The sequence below is a fragment of the Vicia villosa genome, linkage group LG1 (assembly GCF_029867415.1).
Source record: "Vicia villosa cultivar HV-30 ecotype Madison, WI linkage group LG1, Vvil1.0, whole genome shotgun sequence".
Lineage (NCBI taxonomy): Eukaryota > Viridiplantae > Streptophyta > Magnoliopsida > Fabales > Fabaceae > Vicia > Vicia villosa.
This window is the reverse complement of record NC_081180.1, coordinates 98,542,805-98,559,406: the sequence shown is the minus strand read 5'-3', so window position 1 is coordinate 98,559,406 and position 16,602 is coordinate 98,542,805. Positions and strand designations below refer to the sequence as shown.

Sequence of the window (16,602 nt, the reverse complement as noted above, 5' to 3'; positions counted from 1 at the left end):
ATATTCTTGAATGATGAGGTGTAGATTTGATATATTTTATTGGCATTGATTGGCTGACGTGTAACCAACTTGCCCTATTTAACCACTATGGTATTATGAAATGAGGCAATCCATTATCAAGCCATTTATTCCTTTCTCTCTAAATCTGTCTATTACTGCCATTGTATTCTTCATCATTAGTTAACATTCTCATTCAGGTTAGCTCTGGTGTAGAATCCGGATATTATCGGTACTCATCCCTAATATCCAAAGGAGAGGTATCAATTGGTATCAGCTCCGGTGACGATGCCTTCCACTCCGCCGCCTTCTCTCGATGAGCTTGAGAAACGTTTTGATGAACGCTTTTCTCAGCTACAACTTCAACGCAACGCTGATATGGAGGAACTCCGTGCCTTATTCACTGCTCACGTAGATCAAGCATCTCCGGCAAACTCCGGCCGACATGGTTCCACCGGACCTCGTAACGGTAATCAAAATGTCTATGCGACCAGAATCTCCAAAGTTGAGTTCCCACGTTTTGATGGAAAGAACGTTCGCGATTGGCTCTACAAATGTGATCAGTTTTTTCTCCTTGACGAAACTCCGCCGCAATCGATGGTGCGTTTGGCTTCGATTCATCTGGATGGATTGGCTTTACAATGGCACCTCAACTACATGAGGACCAAGTTTGATCTGTATCCCTCTTGGACGCAATATGTCGCAGATGTCACAACACGATTTGGTGATGTTTATGAAGATCCGTTGTCATCGTTACTCCAGATTAAACATACAGGAAAGGTCCAAGACTATATAGACCAATTTGAACTTGCCCTGACTCAGGTTACTCTTCTCCCAGAACACTCTCTTAGTATTTTTTTAGCTGGTCTTGACCATCATATGCAAATGCATGTTCGAATGTTCAATCCATCTTCTATCGCGCATGCTGCAAACCTAGCTAAACTCCATGAAGCTGCACAACCTTCATCTCAACGCCCTAATTCACGATTCTCAGCTTTCACTAAATATCAGGGTGTGCTTCCTAAACCCCCAAATGTAAACCCTAGCTTGCAAACACCCACACATTCTGAACTCAATACTCCCAAATCAACACAAATTTCAAATACTCGACGCAACGCTCGCACTTACTCGGCTGTTGAAATGGCGGAGAGACGCGCCAAAGGGTTATGTATGTTTTGTGACGAACAATTTACTCCTGGCCATCAATTCAAACACAAACGGTCCCAACTCATGGTTTTGGAACTTGATGATGACGATTCAGTAGCTGACACTCCCACAATTGAAGTTTCTAATCCTGAACCGGATGCTCTTCCAGATTTTGATAATCCTCAACTGTCCCTTCAGGCCTTGACTGGAATTGCTAACTTTCAAACCATGAGAGTCACAGGTTTACATGACAAGAAATTGCTCCACATTCTGCTGGACAGTGGCAGCACTCATAATTTCTTGGACTTGGAAATTGCAAAATCCATGGGCTGTAAGTTAGAGGCCATTTCACCTTTATCTGTTACGGGTGGCGGCGGTCATCAGTTGGAAGCCGCTTTCATTTGTAGAGGGTTTAAATGGCAGCTTCAACAAGCCCAATTTACTGCCGATGTTATTGTGCTACCACTAGTATGTTGTGATTTAATTTTGGGTATTCAATGGCTGAAGTCACTAGGTCCTATTCTCTGGGATTTTGATAAATTACAGATGGAATTTACCACTAATGGTCGTCGATTTGTGCTTAGAGGAGCCAAAACTCCAAGCTTCAAACTCATCAACAACAAATCTTTCGCTCAAGTGGTGCACAAGGGAGCTGAATTATGTTTTCTGTCAATTGGTGCTGCGGAATATTCTTTTGGGATGCCAACGTGTCATGCCGTACAAACTTCCGAACATGCCACTCCTTTGCCTAACACCATTGTTCATCTCATTGAACAATATGCTGACATTTTTGCTGAGCCTTCTTCTCTTCCCCCACCGCGCCCTGGTTTTGATCACACGATTCCTTTGAAAGAAGGAACCACACCTTTCAACTTGCGTCCCTATCGTTTTTCATTGGTACAGAAAAACACCATTGATCAGATTGTGCAAACCATGTTGGATCAGGGAATTGTGCAGCATAGCAATAGCCCTTTTGCTTCTCCAACTATTATGGTACGCAAGAAAGATGGATCTTGGCGGTTATGTGTGGACTTTCGCAGACTTAATGACATTACCATCAAGGATCGTTTTCCTATCCCTCTTATTGAAGATTTGATGGATGAACTTCATGGTTCCATCATCTTTTCCAAGTTGGACATGCGATCTGGTTATCACCAATTACGTATGGCGCAAGGGGAGGAACACAAGACGGCATTCAAAACCCATGGCGGGCATTTTGAATATTTGGTGATGCCCTTTGGGCTCACAAATGCTTCTGCTTCATTCCAGGCTCTCATGAATCAGGTTTTCCAACAGTTCCTCAGAAAATTTGTGATTATTTTCTTTGATGATTTACTAGTTTATAGCCGATCATTAGAAGACCATATAGTTCATTTACATATGACTTTCCAAACTATTAGAGAGAACAACCTGTTTCTAAACAAATCTAAATGTGCTTTTGCTGCTCCAAGAGTAGAATACTTAGGGCATTTCATTACCAAAGAGGGTGTTTCTACTGATCCTGCCAAAATTAGTGCTGTCAGCTCTTGGCCTATACCCAAAAACGTTAAACAGTTGAGGGGTTTTTTGGGGTTAGCTGGATATTATCGAAGATTTGTGAAAAACTTTGGTACTATAGCAAAACCATTAACTGATTTGTTAAAAAAAGATAGCTTTATCTGGTCTGCCGAGGCAACATTTGCTTTTGAGCATTTAAAACAAGCCTTGATATCTGCTCCTGTATTGAGTCTCCCAAATTTTGAAAAGAAATTTATAGTTGAAACTGATGCTTCTGGGAAGGGCATTGGTGCTGTCTTGATGCAAGATCAACATCCCCTCGCTTATATCAGCAAATCATTGGGGCCTAAGCAACAAGCCATGTCGGTGTATGAACGAGAATTGTTGGCTATAGTTTATGCAGTACAAAAGTGGGGATCCTACCTGTCACATGCTCCTTTTATAATCAAGACTGATCAAAAAAGTATTAAACATATGTGGGATCAGAAGTTGAGCACACCATTTCAACAAGTTTGGGTGTCCAAACTTCTAGGATTTGATTTTGAGATTCAATATCGGGAAGGCTCTTCTAATGTGGCTGCTGATGCGTTATCGAGAAAAGCTGGTGCTGAGTTACTAGCTTTAACCTTCAGCAATGCAGGGACTGATTTGTTGGAAAGTATACGTCTTTCTTGGCAGCAGGATCCACTCCTCTCAAAAATCATCACAGAATTACAGAAAGATCCTAAATCTCATGTCAAATTTTCTTGGGTTCGTGGTGAATTACGGAGAAGAGGAAAAATAGTTATTGGTTCTAATCATGCTCTCAAGGATACAATTTTGCAATGGCTGCACAGCTCAGCAGTTGGTGGGCATTCAGGCAGGGATGTAACTGCTAGTAGAGTAAAATCTTTATTTTATTGGAAGGGCATGACGAAGGACATTCTTAACTTTGTCAAGAATTATGGTACATGTCAAAGAAACAAAGCAGACCTAGCTGCCTACCCTGGCCTTTTGCAACCTTTACCTATTCCTCAACAAATCTGGACACACATCAGTATGGATTTTGTTGAAGGACTCCCTCCCTCTTCAGGAAAACAAGTCATTTTTGTTGTGGTGGATAGACTTAGTAAGTATGCACACTTCATGGGACTATCACACCCGTACACTGCTCTTGATGTAGCCCAATTGTTTCTCGACAATATTTTCAAATTACATGGTCTGCCTGAGATCATAACTAGTGACAGGGATCCCATTTTCCTCAGTGCATTTTGGAAGGAATTCTTTAAACTTCAAGGAGTAGCACTACACAAATCATCTGCCTACCATCCTCAATCTGATGGCCAAACTGAGGTGGTCAATAGGTGTTTGGAAACTTATTTACGATGCATGACAGCTGATCAACCTACTCAGTGGTACAAATGGCTTTCCCTGGCTGAATGGTGGTATAATACGAATTACCATTCATCCACACATACTACTCCTTTTGAAATTGTCTATGGTCAACCTCCTCCTATACACTTGCCTTACCTGCCAAATTCTGCGGCAAATCTGAACGTTGACAGAACATTACTTGCTCGCGAGGAAGCAATCAAACTCCTGAAATTTCATCTCCTGCGTGCTCAGAACAGGATGATACAGCAAGCTGACAAACATAGAACTGATCGTATTTTTGCTATAGGAGATTATGTATATCTCAAGCTTCAGCCCTATAAACAAACCTCCATGAAAGCTCACGGGAATCACAAGCTACTTCCCAAGTTTTATGGTCCTTTTATGGTTGAAGACCGCATTGGCTCGACTGCTTATCAGCTACAATTGCCTCCAACTGCTGCCATCCATAACGTTTTCCATGCCTCCCAGTTGAAGCTCTGTCCCAACCCTTTTGGCCAGCAAATTCAGCACCTACCTGTTCCTGTGATTCAAGATGCAAAAACACCTCTCGCCATTCTTGACAGGAAAATGGTAAAACGGGGTCGTATAGCTGCCACGAAAGTTTTGGTTCAATGGAAGGATTTACCTATTGACAAAGCCACATGGGAATTCTACTATGATCTCCTCAAGAGGTTTCCTGATTTTCATCCATGAGGACATGGATGATGTGGAGAGGAGGGTATTGTCACGGTAATTTAAGGACCCAAATAAATATTAGTTTCTCTACTATTGTTATTTTCCTTATTTTGTCTTATCTGATATTCTTGAATGATGAGGTGTAGGTTTGATATATTTTATTGGCATTGATTGGCTGACGTGTAACCAACTTGCCCTATTTAACCACTATGGTATTATGAAATGAGGCAATCCATTATCAAGCCATTTATTCCTTTCTCTCTAAATCTGTCTATTACTGCCATTGTATTCTTCATCATCAGTTAACATTCTCATTCAGGTTAGCTCTGGTGTAGAATCCGGATATTATCGGTACTCATCCCTAATATCCAAAGGAGAGGTATCATAGGTGTGTTGCTCATTTTGTACTGAGGACATGAGCACATCCAAGTTTCCAACCACATTTGAGTATTTTGCTGTTAAATACCTTTTTCGCTAGAATTTTGATGTGTTTGAAGATGTAAATTGAACAAGTAAAGCATGTACGTATTGTTGTTACATAAGGTTCGTTGGTCGATCTGTGTGTGTGCCTAGAGAACTTTGTTGCAATTTTGGGCTAAGCGAGAAATCCCTTCAAAAGTCATTCCTTGTCTGATGCCTAAGAACAGGCAAATCTTTTTTGCAGACGGTGAAATGCAAGGATGATTAAAGCTTATACCTATGAAATTTAAAATATTTTCATGATTTAGTATCTGTTCAATTTGAAAATTGTTTTGAAAAATTATGTGAGTGCACTTGCCCATTAGATGTTTTGCATGATGTCAAAACTTAAGAAAATTTTAGCATTTCTGTATATTGGACGGTATATCCGAGTCATTATGTGTACCTTTGCATTAGGGATCTTATAATGTACTTAGAACATGTTTGAAAAATATATCATGCATCAAAAATCAGTTTCATGATATTAAAAATTAGTTTCATGCATGAAAAAACAAATTTTGCTCAAAACAGAGCTTTATGTGTCGACACATACATTGTATAGGTCGACACATGTGCTTCAATAATAAAGCTTGTAGCTTATGTTTGCATGTGTCGACACATACAACTTTTCAGGTTGACACATGTTGTTTACGTTTTTCTCATTATTTTTATTGGAAAGAGGTTACCTTAGTAATGCTATTAAAACGATTGATTGAGAATTGTGTGTATTAATTGCTCATCATTTTTATTCATTCCATACGGTAGTGCGTATGTCTGAGTTTCCAATAATCGGTTCAGTTTAGACGACTTATTCGATCTAGGCCAAATCTTTCGCTTTCCATAATTTTTACTAGTTTTAAAACTCTTTTAAAAAGTAAATTTTGCTTTCGGGATCTATTCACCACCCCCTCTAGATAAGTTGTCGTTGTCTAACAAATTGCTTTAAGAATTTTGTTTGCAGATGGTTCAATTGATGGTCTAAAAATCCAAAATGCATTGAAATTCGAAAAGCTAGGTTAATGACAAAGGTCAAGAACAAATTACATGGAAAAGGTTTTATTTTCTTAAATGTTTCATTCATGATTAATTTTTTTACTATTTGTGAATTATAGCATGATTATGAACTAATTACTTATAGAAAGTTTTCTTTCACTATTGTCTAGTGAAAACATGTTAATGCGAGTCTAGAATCATAAAGCCTAGCAAAGTGAGTTGTGTGCAAAGTCGGGGTTTCATAAATAATGAGATGTACATGAATGTTAACTATGTATATTTTGCACCAGCCTTGCTATTATCTAATATATCAGAAGTTATGGATATGATCAAGACATTGTTTGATTTTGAGTGAAAAACTACTTGACCAAAAATTTGACCTAATAAGAGTGTGATCCTTTGACAACCTCTTTGAGTCTAAAATGAATATTTTTGTTCTTTCAACCTTATAATTGTTCTGGACTGTCCCAATGGCCAGGCATAGCCCAATCCGATCCTACTTCCAGAAAGGCTCAATAACGTCGGCCTAAACACCTGAGGGCAATGGAGGCGCTGATCCCTGTCCGTCACCGGGCTAGCTCCCCTCAGGCCGAGCATTGTTCTCTCGATTGGGAAGCTTCCACTCCAGTAATGAGACACACGCCCTGCTCCCATCAAGGGAGGAACGACCTCTTCCCGGCAGACGACTAGTTTCAAGCATCCTCCCAGGATTCCTAGACATGCTCCTAGAATCCTGGCAGTCACGTGTTTTGGGCCCAAATCCAGGATCTAGCCCAAAACGTGGACCAATGGCCAAGCGCTGGGGGGTAGTATAAAAACCCTCTCATTTGAGGGTCAGGTAACACGATTTTAAACCCTTGAAACACTCTCACGTATTTGTGCTCCTACTTACTTGCTCGTCAGAGTGCCTTGCATGTACACCCCTTCCTCCTCTTCATTAACATGTGCAGACGTCTCTGACCCACTTTCTGATTGCGATCACCTTCCGGATCAATAACCTTTGATTTTAAAAGAAAAACAATGTTCTCCACATTGTCTTAAGGATATGAGCGCACTTAAAAATGCAAGGACATTTCAAAAATAAAGTAGGGAGAAAAGGAAATGTGTGAAAAGGAAAATCAAGTAGTAACGGGCCCCTCGCTAGTGGACGGTGGGATTGATCCCTCTTAGATTAGTCGGACGCAAGGCCGGTTACCAAGATTTCCAACAACAAAAAAAGTAGTAATGGTGAAAAGAAAGGAAAGAAATATGATTTTGACAAAATAAAATGAAAAAAGAAATCAAATGTCAAAGTATACAAAAAGAAAATCACCAAAAGAAAAATTGTCGTAAAGATTGAAATCAAAGAAAGAGACTTTTTAAAAAATAATGAAACAAATAAAGATGGTTCTCTCTTATCTTTAGACTTTTTGAATCCAAAGAAAAAAAAATTGTAAGCGCAATCATGTTACAACCAAAAGAAAGACTTTAGTGACTGATAATGTGTCTTATGATAATATGATATTTCTTAGATGAAATGCAAAATATTTCAATAGTTCATGCATTGTCCAATTATGAGGGAATCACTAACCATTGAGAGATACTCAATAAGATAATGATTCTGACGAATAATTGACCGTTGATCTAAACATGTTTTAAAATCTCACTTTCGTCAAGCAAGTAATTTAGTTTCATGTAATAGTGTGTGGACATTTATGATGTTGATCATGAACTTGCATTAGAAAGAATATCATGTCATTCAACAAATATTTTTCAAAAAATTCTTGATCTAGTCATTCAACCTCTAATGAAACATTTGAATGAATTTTGTTTGAGGACAAACAAAAAAAATAAGTTGGAGAAAGTTGATAAATGCCATAATTACATGTTTTCTAAAAAATATAAAAATTAATTGACAGCTGTGGGATTTGAACCCACGCCCTTTCGGACCAGAGCCTAAATCTGGCGCCTTAGACCACTCGGCCAAACTGTCTTGATGTATAATTTTATCAACTTTCTTTACTTATATCAAATATAAACCAAAAACAAGTGAAAAGTTGAAAAGGAATGAGAAACCAGCAAGCAACTTGCAAAGACTTTGCCAAGACTCTTTCCTACAAGCAAAGAATGAAGGTAGAAGTGTTGCTCAAGGATCATTGCAGACGTTGTCCAACCTCTTTCTTCTAGAGTTTAATTGTAAAGCTACGATAAGTAAACGTAGCTAATTCTATTTTGTTGGGGTTAAGTGTAGCCATCATTATATTCATGTATTATTACGGTCGTAGAGTTTTATGTACTTCTACTTAAATTTTAATATTTAAGATTCTTTATTCTTAATGCTTGTTTTGAATTAGTTGCCTAGAACATGTTTTTATGATACGACTTGACATTCAAAAACTAAGAATATCTCATTTTTTATTTGAAAACTAGATGCACTGTCATCTTTAAAAATGTCATATTCTATCAACATGTTTTTCCATATAATGCTCAGTTAGAAACACTTTTGAGAAATTCACAAAAAATTGAGGATGTAACCTTCATTGATGTCCCTGACGAATATGGCCACGAGCAAGCCAGGAAAAAAAAATGATCACAATCTCTGAGCTTTCACCACCATCTGTAGTAATACCCACCAGAAAATCGATAAGGCAGAAAAAGCCACCAAGATACCTTTAGGATATCCACTAAAACATGATTTTACTATTGCTCCTTTATATTCTATTTCTTCTTTTATTGTCTAAGATAAATTATCTAAATCTTAAAGTTCCTGTCATCCAAACAATTTCATGGAAACCCACTTCTTACAAATACTAAATCCCAACAATGGATTGAGGCCATTAACACTGAGGCTATTATCTCTCTATTTGAGTTTGTTTTTTTAAAATTTCATCTATTTATGTCTCAGTTTTTTTATAACTTTTAACAATTTTCCTAATCCATGTAGTTTGGAAATTGATCCATATTATAGCAGAAATTGATCCATTTTACCGATTCTATCTAGTGAGATAAAGTTTGGTTGTTATTGTAAGCTGAATTCCATTGTTTTTAGAATATTGAGTATTGTTCACACAAAATATATAGTGTTGTCTAACTTTGTAGTGTTCTCAGCAATAGAGACCAACTTTGAGCAAGAGATTACTACATATATTAATGCATAACGTTACTCATTCAAATAAACACCAAAGATGCTCAATCTACAACACAGAAACACACAACATAAACAAAATTTTAATGAGCATAATTATTATTATTGTACAGTATATCTCTTCTAATGATTTCGTACACTCGCTCATTAGAGCTCCTCATCTCAACAAATGCTAAATAAAAAAAGTTAAATACTATTCAAAAGAATATCATTTCGAAACCTAATCTACATCAAATGCTAATTTACAAGTTGCAGACTTAGTTTCTGCAAAACCATCTTCAGGAAATTGAATAGGCAAAACGGACCGACCACCTTCGCCTGAAGTAAATAGCTGCTGCATATTTGAATTGTGTGTGCTCCTGTTTGTTATGCAGGTTGCATCTGATCTCGCTTAAGAGCTTTCTGCAGTTGGATGACCTGTTGTTGCTGCTCTGGTGGCAGGGAACTCAATTGCTCCGGTGTTAGATTCAGTACTTGTTGCAGCAAAACAGACTCCACATCAGATGGAAGCTGAAACAAACCAAATATAATAACAATGTCGTAAAAGTAATCAGAATAACAACATTAGACAGGGAAGCAAGAGAAAATTCATGGTTGAGAAAATTATACCTGTGAAGATTGCTGGTCAGGGTGCCGCACTTCTGCTTTAGGAACTGCAGGTGCAGGTAATAAGCTACTTCCAGGAACATGAGATGATCCGTTGGAGACAGGCACGTCTGAAGTCCCGGATGCGAGAGAGGATTTCCTTCCATCATTCAATCTAGTGAGCTTTAATGGGCGATTGAAGGATTCTGGAATATCACGAGTCATGCCTATATTCTCTAATCCCGCAGACATGTTTGAATAATTACTACTGTTTTTGGTCCAATCCTCAGGAGCTTTGGAAGATCTATCACCTTCCTTACTAAATAATTGGGAAGTACCAGATGACATGGAGGGGTCAGCCTGTTTAATAAAAGGAAGTTAGGTACTTTACTCTTAAAGTAAATGGACAAAGCAAAGACTAATGGAACTAAACTCATGGTAAATTCTAATATCAACTTAAGGATTTACTTAGGAAGAGGTGTTCATACAATACTCATTAAAATGGATTGGATTTTACAACCTCAGTTTGAGAAAAACATAACGAGTTTTATAACTGGATATTATTCAATGGACCAGTTTTGTTCAGATTGGTGTGCAACCCAATTAAAAAGCTCACTGAATGCAATCACAGAGATAGTAAATGGAAACAGAAGATTGATTCGAGGAAGCTTAACACATACAGATTTGTGATCGTGGAATTAAAAAAATAAACGATGAAATTATTCAACTAATCTAGGTAGGTCAATCAAAGAGCGATCTCATAAACCATTTTTATACGAATTAACTGACATGAAAAATATGAGTCAAGACACTCTGATTGCCACATGCGAAATAGACCAAAAAATGTCGAAAGGAAACTTTTTTTTTTTTTTTGAGAACAAAAGTTATGAAATCGATTTGAATAATGAAATAATATAAAGAAAGTTGCACAGATAGATTGGAAAACGATAAATATTGGAGAGAGAGTGGGTTTAGCGAGAGAGAAAAAACTATTTAGAAAAATTCTAAGACTTTGTTCATTATTAAAGGGTTATATTTTTGGTTATGGTCATCCAACAAAACCAATATATGGACTGGTTAAAAAGTTTTAATAAAATTATCCAGTTTTTTTGTAGCCGGTTATGGATATCCCACTTATCCGGTTAAAACGAACACACCTAGTTTTACACAGATTCTTCAAGAATACTTGCATCAAAGCAACATCTGAAGACAAAATAACTCAAGCAAAATATGGCACCTGAAAGCTTGCATCTGGACGAACCATTTGAAGATTATGTGAGACAGTTGAGCTTCCAACATGGACTGGATGCTGAAGGAAAGAGCCATGCATTTGCTGGTTCATTGCAGATGAATTTACTGGCTGAATTGGAGGCCTAACAGACAAACTGCCCAAAGTCAGGGGACGTACGGAAGGAAGTATTAAATTATTCTGCCCTGTTCCAGGCTGTGCGAAATGGTTGCTTGGGGGATGTTGAAGGGGAATTCTAGTCTGCAGTGGAGGCCTTGGATTTGCGGTTAATTGATTAGGACCCAAAGAATTATGAGGTAGAGTGTTGGCTTGGCCTTCTTGAATGTAAGGTGTCAAGCCAGACTGCAATTTGCTCTGTCCATAAGGAGGTAGACCAGCCACGCTTTGAGCCAATGTTTGCTGAGTCTGACCTATGTGGCCTTCGTTTATTAACTGTGAGGTTTGATCTGAAACTTGTCTAAGATTTGGCATTTGTAGCTGCAGCAGGTATCATTAAAATTTAAGTTAATAATGTAAACTTGATTGAGGTAGCTGAAAAATATGGGCAAAGTAAGCTACAGAAGAACATATATTTTAGTAGTCTGATATTATTTTAGTCCTTATAAAATTATGACATTTTAAGTTTAATCCCTACATTAATAGATCATCAAATTTTTAAGATTATAAGACTTTGTAAGTTGGTGTTAATCTTCAGTCATGGATGACAAAAATTTGCCAAAATAGAGTGGAATCTGGAAACAAAAAAAAAGTAGTGAAACAGAACAAACCATTGAAGGGGTGACCATCCCTAGCATTATCTGAGCCTGCAAGTGCAACAAATTATGATTATTTCATGATCAAAGAAACTATTTAAAACATTAAACTCTAGTTATAGATCCAATGAAACTAAATTATATGTATGTGGAGGTTAGAACTTTCAACATAGAGGCAAAAAAATAGCCAGATTATATATTTCAATAAAGTAACAAATATTTTTGCTAGATACAACATGGCAACACAAGCTAACTTAGAACAGAAAGATCAGAAATGCTTCAATTTGTAAAAAATAAGACAATTTTGCTTAAGCTCTCATATTTAGAACATGCCAACAAAATCTAAACTATAGTTGTCTCTACTTATTTCTTTAGACAAATTTGGCTGAAATGTTTGCCTAACAAATCCCAATGGCCCAACCCATGTCGCGTAACATAACAAATTGTACGGGCAAAGCGTCTTGGACGGAAAATTCTCACAATGCTTCCCAATACATTGTGTCACACATAAGGTGAAGAATTTCACACCTAAAACAAACTTACAGCTCATTGCCACACTTAATTTGAAAAATATGAATACAGTTTATGTTTATCGGATGATTCATTCCTCTTTTGCTTAAGAAAATGTTTCAACCGTGTCTGTTTGCCGTGTCTGTTTGATTTTAAATCATTATCCACTACTCAACTATCTTAGTTCTTACCATTCTGTTCACATTTGTTCATCCCCCTCATTTAGCAATTAGACATCAAGCATTTCGTCAGAATGAAGGGATACATTATATCGAAAACATACATGAATATGTAAATAGAGACAAGTCTGTTATCAAATAATGCTGTGCTTGCATTTATGTACAGAAGCGATGATATGGGAGAAAAGTTTATACCTGAAAAAGAGCCTTGGGCAACTGTGGCCTTGAAAGCAACAGCTGGCGGGACAATTCCTTGTTGTGTGTAGCCATTCCCTACAATCATAACAAAAACATATAAGTCAAGAAAATAAAAGGTTATCTAGGAAAAAGAAGTTAGCATGACCGAATATTACCTTAACCTCAGAGATTATCTCAGTCAGCTGACTCCTGGACATTTTGGCGAGATGCGAAGTTAAAGGATCATTTGTGAATGCTGACTGATTCTGCAAACCATTTTGATTTGATTGGATGCCAGTCTGAGCACCACCTAGAGCTGCAGTCATGACAGCTGCGGCTGTTGTGGCAAAATGAAGACCAATAGGTTGATGTTGAGCAGCTTGAGCAGATTCCCCTTGGACAGCTGGGATGCCTACTTGTTTCTGAGGGTCTTCAACAGTAAAAAAAAAAAGAGAAAATGAAAACATGGGACCAAAAAACCAGTGATTAACTACACAAGGTAGTTTGTGACAGGATATAAGTATAGAGGTTATAAAGAACTGACCAACAATTGGCGTCATTCCTGGTCCTCCGCGACCCTGCAGTAATAGAAAAAGAAACATTATAATCAGTGATGGAATTGACATGAAGCCCGCAACTTATTTTTAATCTACACAAGCTTGCAAAAAATGAGTTGGATGGGGGTAGAAGAAAACAGCAACGGAATCTTTATGGTGTTCTAAATGCCCTTCACACCAGTTTTGAAATTTATAGTAAATTATAACATATCACATCATTCTATTATTTTCGTAATGGCTTCAAGTGATTGTCAGTAGTTCAATTTAATTGGTCAAAAAACATAATACTAATAAGATAACTCGTGTCCCATAATACATGACTTTCAAGGCATGTATCCATACAGATAGTTAGGGATGGAGCTTCTCTTGAGCTGATTTGCTGCAGTTTTTTTTATTAGGGTTTATTCCGGAGCAGTTTTTCGGAGGGGAATGGGGGAAAGCTATGTTATACGCTTTCCTTGTTTGAGAGCGTTTTAAACAACTGGAAAGGGTTTGGGGGAACTTTCAAAACTTTCCAACAACCTCCTTCACTCATATTCTAATTTTCTCCTAAATTGAGCAGATTCAACTCTCAAATAGGTTGGGAATCTTACCCCCTCATTCTCCTTCCCCTTCCCTTATCTTTCCCTACTAACTTCCAAACAAAGTCTAAAAGAAAACCCAGCAACGATTTACGAAACTACTTAAGTTACTAGTTCAAAAAGTTGAGACAATATACCTGATCTTTATTTCTATCGTTCCCTTTATCGTTTTCGGCAAAATCAACACGTAATTGACGACCATTAATCTCATAACCCTGAAGATTCCTACGAGCACTTAAAGCCGTCTCTTCATCCTTATACTCACAAAATCCATAACCTTTCGGTTTCCCAGTTTCTCTATCAATAACTAATCTGTAGATAAAACAAAATCAACACACTTAAACCCAAAAAAAATCAAACTTTATTCTCAAAATAGTACATATCCACAACCACAGACACATTCCCCTAATTGCAGAGTTGAAGAAATCAATAATTAATTTTAAAAAATCAATTTTTTCAACAAAAACGATTAAAATTAACCTGAAAGAAACTACAGGACCAACTTCCTGGCAGATTTCAATAAGCTGTTCTTCCGTTGCATCATACGGTATATTCCCAACTGCAAAAAAATTCACAATAAAATCAACAAAAGAAAAGGCCACAAATTTCAATAATAAAGAGCAATTGAGAAGCATACCGAAGACACAGCGATGTTGGGCCTGAGAGGAGGCCATGAAAGGATCAACCAGAGAAGAAGAAGGTGAAGCGTTGCTCCATCTTCTTCCTCCTCACTACCACGTTTTCTTCCCAAAACGCTCCGTTCCGATCTTCGGCGAGGGTTTATTTTACTTCGATTTTTATTTTAATTTTATTATTGGTTTTGATTTTGATGGATGCTGAATTTATGTTTTTATTTTTACTGCTGCTCTATTTGTAAGAAAAATATTTACGATTATTATGTTCACCTACTCAAGAAATAAATAAATGCAATGTTTGCTAGTATTGGAAATTAAATCAATGGTAAAAAAGATTTGGAAATTTAAATAAAAGATATATGATCAAATCTAAGATTTTATACGGTTTAGATCTTTCCGACATTATTAGTTACACCTAAGTAGATTGATCATGATTAGAAAATCTTGAGATTTAAAATGGAAAGTAAAATCAATCTAAGATCTTATACGGTTTTGATTTTTTTTTTGGTTATTGTTATTTACACCTAAGCACATTAATCTTGACTAAAATTTTTGTTTTTCACTACTAACAATATGGTATTTTATATTATTGGAAGTTTTTGACACCTTGAATCTTGACATATCAAAAGCCTTTGACACCTTGAATTGGAAGTTTCTTTTTAAGACCCTGTCTTGTTTTGGTTTTAGTCAGCAGCTGTGTGGATGGATTTCCACCATCTTGCATTCTGCCACACTCTCAGTTGGTTTTAATGGTAGGCAGGCTGGTTTTTTCAACTGTTCCAATGGGGTTAGACAAGGAGACCCCCTGTCTCCTCTTCTTTTCTGTTTGGCGGAAGAAGTGCTTAGTAGAGGCATCACCCATTTAGTTATCTCCAATCAAATTAATCTTATTAAGGCTAATAGAACATCCTTTGTCCCTTCCCACACTTTGTATGCTGACGACATAATGATTTTCTACAGGGGTGACCAAAAATCCTTAAAGGCCATTGACAATCTCTTGAAGGAGTATGCTGTTTGTTCTGGTCAAGTGTGCAACATGGCTAAATCTCTCATATATGCTGGAGGAATGAGTGCAGACAGACATAAAGTTTTAGCTGATCTTATTGGCTTTAAAATGGCCAAACCGCCCTTCTTATATCTTGGAGCTCCTATCTTTGTAGGAAGACCTAAATCTCATTATTTTTCCTTTATTGCAGACAGAATCAAAGTCAAGTTGGCTCATTGGAAAGTTTGTTTGTTGTCTATGGCTGGTAGACTTCAACTTATTAAAGCTGTGGTTCAGAGCATGCTTATACACTACATTACCGTTTATTCTTGGCCAGCCTCCTTAATCAAACAAATCAACATGTGGCTGAGGAATTTCCTTTGGAGTGGAAATTTGGACCAAAGAAAGCTTGTCACAGTGGCCTGGAAGGACTGCTGCAAGAGCATTCAAGAAGGTGGCCTTGGGATTAAGTCTTTGTCTTCCTTTAATTCGGCCACAAATCTGCATCTTTGCTGGAATTTGGTGAAGGGTCTGCAGAGTTGGTCCTCTGTCCTTGCTTCTAGAGTTTTGAGGAATGGTAAACCAATTTCATACCATGTTAAATCATCTATCTGGAACAGTATTAAGGAACACTATGGCATGGTGATGGAGCAATCTCAATGGATAATTGGCAATGGCGCAAGGATTAACTTCTGGAAAGACAAATGGTTAGATGAACCTCTTGTGGACAAATTCAATATCCCTAAAATCTATCACACAAACTTACAAACCTTGATTAAGGACTGGCTCATTGATCAATCATGGTGCATCCCGACTAATGTCCATGCGGCATACCTTATCCTGAGTCATTTAATTGCTGCAGTCAAGGTTCCGGAGGTCAGCATAGCAGATTACATTATTTGGAAGGATGAGAACAATGGGGATTTGAGTCTCAAACAATCTTATGGGAAAATTCAAAAGAAAAGTTCTCTGGTTTCTTGGGCGAATCTGATTTGGAACAAACATGTCCCTCCTTCTCATGCCATGGTGCTTTGGAGAATGATTCATAAAAAGTTACCGTATGATGAGGCTTTCACCATTCGTGGTTTCTTAGGCCCTTCAATGTGTGTGCTCTGTTGTAAAGCTGC

At 37.4% G+C, this 16,602-nt stretch overlaps 1 protein-coding gene and 1 non-coding gene across 3 annotated transcripts; both read right to left on the bottom strand.

Annotated features, from left to right (window-relative positions):
* Window positions 1–8,033: 8,033 nt before the first annotated feature.
* TRNAL-UAG (transfer RNA leucine (anticodon UAG)) lies at window positions 8,034–8,113 on the bottom strand. The gene has a single exon. It is a non-coding gene; the product is annotated as a tRNA-Leu (tRNA).
* A 1,224-nt stretch (window positions 8,114–9,337) lies between these two features.
* On the bottom strand, window positions 9,338–14,708 carry LOC131643673 (cleavage stimulating factor 64-like). 2 transcript variants are annotated; one of them, XM_058913965.1, is made up of 10 exons: window positions 14,493–14,703; window positions 14,336–14,414; window positions 13,993–14,167; window positions 13,262–13,295; window positions 12,894–13,147; window positions 12,736–12,813; window positions 11,867–11,902; window positions 11,088–11,576; window positions 9,875–10,210; window positions 9,338–9,775 (listed from the first exon to the last, which is right to left on the bottom strand). In XM_058913965.1, exons 1-10 carry the CDS (start codon window positions 14,527–14,529, stop codon window positions 9,632–9,634), a joined length of 1,662 nt encoding a protein of 553 aa, XP_058769948.1. In that variant the 5' UTR covers window positions 14,530–14,703; the 3' UTR covers window positions 9,338–9,631. The 2 variants fall into 2 exon arrangements, with proteins under 2 accessions (XP_058769948.1, XP_058769949.1); XM_058913966.1 differs by lacking the exon at window positions 13,993–14,167 and having other exon boundaries at window positions 14,493–14,708.
* Window positions 14,709–16,602: the final 1,894 nt, after the last annotated feature.